Source organism: Colobus angolensis, unplaced genomic scaffold (genome assembly GCF_000951035.1).
Source record: "Colobus angolensis palliatus isolate OR3802 unplaced genomic scaffold, Cang.pa_1.0 Scaffold37, whole genome shotgun sequence".
Classification (NCBI taxonomy): Eukaryota; Metazoa; Chordata; class Mammalia; order Primates; family Cercopithecidae; genus Colobus; species Colobus angolensis.
In genome coordinates this window covers 3,519,383-3,524,300 of record NW_012117043.1, presented here as the reverse complement: position 1 = coordinate 3,524,300, position 4,918 = coordinate 3,519,383, and the positions used below count along the sequence as shown (strand labels likewise).

Genomic DNA, 4,918 nt, shown 5'->3' with positions numbered 1-4,918 from the left:
TTTTTTTTTTTTTTTTAAAAAAGGAGTCTTTCTCTGTCACCCAGGTGGGAGTGCAGTGGCATGATCTCGGCTCACTGCAACCTCCGCCTCCTGGGTGCAAGCTGTTCTCCTGCCTACCTCCCAATTAGCTGGGACTACAGGCGTGTGCCACCACACCTGGCTAATTTTTTATTTTTAGTAGAGACAGGGTTTTACCATGTTGGCCAAGCTGGTCTGAAACTCCTGACCTTAGGTGATCCACCCTCCTCAGCCTCCCAAAGTGCTGGGATTACAGGCGTCAGCCACCGTACCCAGCCTAGAAATCTTAAACTTAGCAAAATTATTTGATGTTTAGGTATATCATTTAAGTTCTTCATTTTAGAATTGCTTCAGATTATGAGGAAGAAATTATTTTAGGCATTTTCTTTCCCTTTTCTAGTCAGCTTATTCTTTTTTTTAGTGCTAAGTATTTGGATAAGGTAGATATTGTGTGAGGCCCATCAGTCAGTCAATTCTAGCACTTTCCAGACTGATGTAACTTCTGTTCAGTAGAGTAGAATACACTTTCTAGCCAGTTGCTGTAGGATTGTAGGTGATGACTACGCTTAGCCAAGCCATTAATTTATAATAATTACTAACAGGAAATATCAGGTACATTTAGAAATGAGTAAATTTCAAGCCTTGTTATGCCTTTTAACCTTAACTAGAATCTTACCTCTGTATTTAAATTAGATACTAAAATATTTAAATCATATAAGACATAATCTTTGGCTGTCCGATCACATGACTATTAAATGAGCATGAGAGAATTGGCTTTTATGAATCTTTTTGCATACCCTTGTGTTTTATTTAGGTCACGAGCAAAGTATTTTTTCCTCTTTTAAATTCAAATTACTTTTAGGATTATATGTGAAAAACAAATGGTAACTGAAGTGTCTAATACTGTTAACTGGTATTATACTTTGCCATAATAGTGATACTGTAAATATGAAACCTTTATTTTAACTTTTCAGGCACAAAAATCTCAAGTCAAGAAATGCTGGACAAGGACAGGCACCATCTTTAGGTCAGCAACAACAAATACTTCCTAAGCACAAGACCAATGAGAAGCAAGAAAAAAGTGAAAAGCCACAGAAACGCCCCTTGACCCCTTTTCACCATCGTGTGTCTGTTAGTGATGATGTTGGCATGGACACAGATTCAGCCAGCCAAAGACTTGTGATCTCTGCTCCAGACAGTCAAGTGAGATTTTCAAATATCCGAACTAATGATGTAGCAAAGACTCCTCAGATGCATGGCACCGAAATGGCAAATTCACCTCAACCACCCCCACTTAGTCCTCACCCTTGTGATGTGGTTGATGAAGGAGTGACTAAAACACCTTCAACTCCTCAGAGTCAACATTTTTATCAAATGCCAACACCAGATCCCTTGGTTCCTTCTAAACCAATGGAAGATAGGATAGACAGTTTGTCCCAGTCTTTCCCACCTCAATATCAGGAAGCTGTAGAACCTACAGTATATGTTGGTACAGCAGTAAACTTGGAAGAAGATGAAGCCAATATAGCCTGGAAGTATTACAAGGTCCCAAAGAAAAAAGATGTAGAGTTTTTACCACCTCAGCTTCCAAGTGATAAATTCAAGGATGATCCAGTTGGACCTTTTGGACAGGAAAGTGTAACATCAGTTACAGAGTATGTATTTTTTTTAATAGTCACCATTATAATTTAAGGGTGGAAGTGATGCAAGTTCTTAATACTAGGACTCAGTATTGGATTCAAGGTAGGATTTACAAGAATAAATTCATTGAGTATTAACTTTGCATTATTCCTTTACTGTGTTTTTTCCTCAGGGAACTTCTTTATTATGAAATAACTTTAGCCACAAAACGTGGAGAAAATAATATGTAAACACTTGGACACTTGTACATCAGCCACTTTAAGAATTTTACATACAGTTAGAATTCCCATGTACTGTTTTTCTTCTTCCAGTCTTCCTTCCACTGTCCTGAATTTGGGTACTTTTTTTTTTTTTTTTCCCCAAGACAGAGTCTCTGTCACCCAGGCTAGAGTGTAGAGGCATGATCTAGGCTCACTGAAACTTCACCTCCGGGTTCAAACGATCTTCTGCCTCAGCCTCCCAAGTAGCTGGGATTATAGGTGTGCGCCACCACACCCAGCTAATTTTTGTATTTTTAGTAGAGATGGAGTTTCACCATGTTGGCTAGGCTGGTCTCGAACTTCCTGACCTCAAGTGATTCACCTACCTCGGCCTCCTGAAGTGTTGGGATTACAGGCATGAGCCACTGCACCCGGCCTGAATTGGTACTTATTATTTCAGAATATGTTTTTATACATGTAGCTCTAGTTATTTTAGTTGCTTTATGGTATTTCCTTATGAATATATGGTAAATATCTAAACTCTTAAAGATGGGTATGTTGGTTATTTTCAGTTTTTCACCCTGACATTTTCCATTTTGTTTGGTACACATTTCCTTGTATACGCGTATAAGAATTTCTTTAGGAAATACATCTAAAAGCCTTTTTCAACATGGCTGTGTCCATTTTCAGCATTAAGGGTTGTTGTCCAGTTGCTGTTCTGCAACTGGTATATGGTTTAAACCCTCATGAACCATCAGTATATGAGAATGGCTGCTACACTATGTTTTCCTCTATAGTTGGTATTATGAGATTTAATTTCACTAATCTACAGCACACAAAATGTCATCTCATTGTCTAAATATGTGTCTTCCAGATTTCTAGTGAGATTGAGCATCATTTAAAATGTTTTGGGGGTATTTAGGTTTCCTCTTTTCTGACCTGCCTATTTGTCGTATTTTTTAGTCCATTTTTCTTTTTTTTTTCTGATGTATTCTTTGCATGTTCTGAGTATTAATCCTGCATTAGTTTTATATGCTGTAGGTATCTTCCTCCATCTGTGGTTTGCCTTCTTTGTTCACTGTATTAATGTTATACTTTGGGCAGAAGAAGGCTTTTTTCCAGGTATCCCTTGACTTTCTATGTTGTTATAAACACATTTATAGTCTGTCTAATAATAAGTCTTTTATATACAAATTTTTCTAAAAGATGAAAATCAACCAATAAAATACGATTATGCTCAATAGAACTGTCTACCTATTTATTAGTGCAAGGCCAAGGAATGTACAAAGATTACGATTCCTCCTTTATCAGATCATTGTCAGTGAATTACCTTTTTTTTTTCAGTGAATTACTTTCTTTTTTTTTTTTGAGGCGGAGTCTCACTCTGTCGCCCAGGCTGGAGTGCAGTGGCCGGATCTCAGCTCACTGCAAGCTCCACCTGCCGGGTTTACGCCATTCTCCTGCCTCAGCTTCCAGAGTAGCTGGGACTACAGGCGCCCGCCACCTCGCCCAGCTAGTTTTTTGTATTTTTTAGTAGAGACGGGGTTTTACCGTGTTAGCCAGGATGCTCTCGATCTCCTGACCTCGTGATCCGCCCGTCTCGGCCTCCCAAAGTGCTGGGATTACAGGCTTAAGCCACCGCGCCCAGCCTAGTGAATTACTTTCTTATTGCTTAAATGCTACTAATAGGTTAAATAATGTCTTAGACTTTATTTGCTTAAAATGTCACATTTTCATTATCGATTTATGTTTATTTTTTAATGTAGCTTTTTTTCTCAATATCAGATTACTCCAGATAATATAACTATTATATGGAGTTTAATACTTTCTTATTTCTGTTATAATGTGAACCAATTGCTTTCTAGACTTGTTTTCAGCTCTCTAGGATTTCATTTTTATTAGACTCAAGTTAATACCACAATTTTTTTATACCACAATTTTTTTATAGTGGCTTCTTTTTGGTTTTGCCCTTATTTTCTTGGTGAATATCTAGCTTCCTTGAGGGGAGGGGGTGAGGGGCAAGAGTGAGAGATAAATTTGGCATCCTTGTATTTCTGAAAATGATCTGATATTTTGCCCTCATGCTTGGATTGATAATTTGGTTACAGGTTGGTTTCATAATTGAAAATCATTTCCCCCTTGAACTCATAGGCATTGCTTTACTGTCTTCTAGTATCTCAAAACTTCAGATGAAATATGTAATAATGAGTTTCATTCTTGCTTATTTAAAAAAACATGGTCTCTTACTTCTGTGAGGCTTTTAAGGTCTTCTCTTAGCTTTAGAAATTTCACAAGAATATGTGTAGTAGGTATAATGATATTTTTTCCAGTCCTTGTGCTGGGCACTTGAAGGGCTAACTCTTTTTTTTTTTTTGAGACAGAGTCTCACTCTTTCGTCCAGGCTGGAGTGCAGTTTCGTGATCTCCGTTCATTGCAAGCTCTGCCTCCGGGGTTCATGCATTTTCCTGCCTCAGCCTCCCGAGTAGCTGGGACTATAGGCACATGCCACCTCAGCCTGCTAATTGTTTACATTTTTTAGTAGAGGCGAGGTTTCACAATGTTAGTCAAGATAGTCTCAATCTCCTGACCTCGTGATCCTCCCCGCACCCGCCCCCGTCTCAGCCTCCCAAATTGCTGGGATTACAAGCGTGAGCCACCATGCCCGACCAAGGGCTAACTCATTTTGAAGGCTTTGTTCTGCAATTTGGAAATTCTCTATTTCTTAGATAATACGATCTCCTAAAAAATTCTTTTTAAAACTTCCATGATTTAGATGGTACTCTGTTTTCTCAGGGGATTCTCAACTTTCTTGAATTCTGAATTTTTGTTTCTCATATTATAAAAACATTCTCAACTGATTTTTTTTTAATGACATTCCTTTGTTTGATGTTCTGTGGTTTTGTTTTTCTCTAGAATTACTTTATTTTGGTCTTGTATTTTTTTTTTTGAGACAGAGTCTCACTGTGTCGCCCAGGCTGGAGTGCAGTGGCGCGATCTCGGCTCACTGCAAGCTCCGCCTCCCGGGTTTATGCCATTCTCCTGCCTCAGCCTCCTGAGTA

General features: G+C 38.5%; 1 protein-coding gene across 1 annotated transcript in view; it reads left to right on the top strand.

The window, feature by feature from the left end:
• Positions 1-4,918, top strand: part of MED13 (mediator complex subunit 13) — a 132,187-nt gene that overhangs the window by 53,172 nt on the left and 74,097 nt on the right. The window contains exon 9 of the mRNA XM_011953658.1: positions 993-1,673. Within this exon, the coding sequence (XP_011809048.1) occupies positions 993-1,673 (681 nt within the window). The remainder of the gene's footprint in view (positions 1-992; positions 1,674-4,918) is intronic.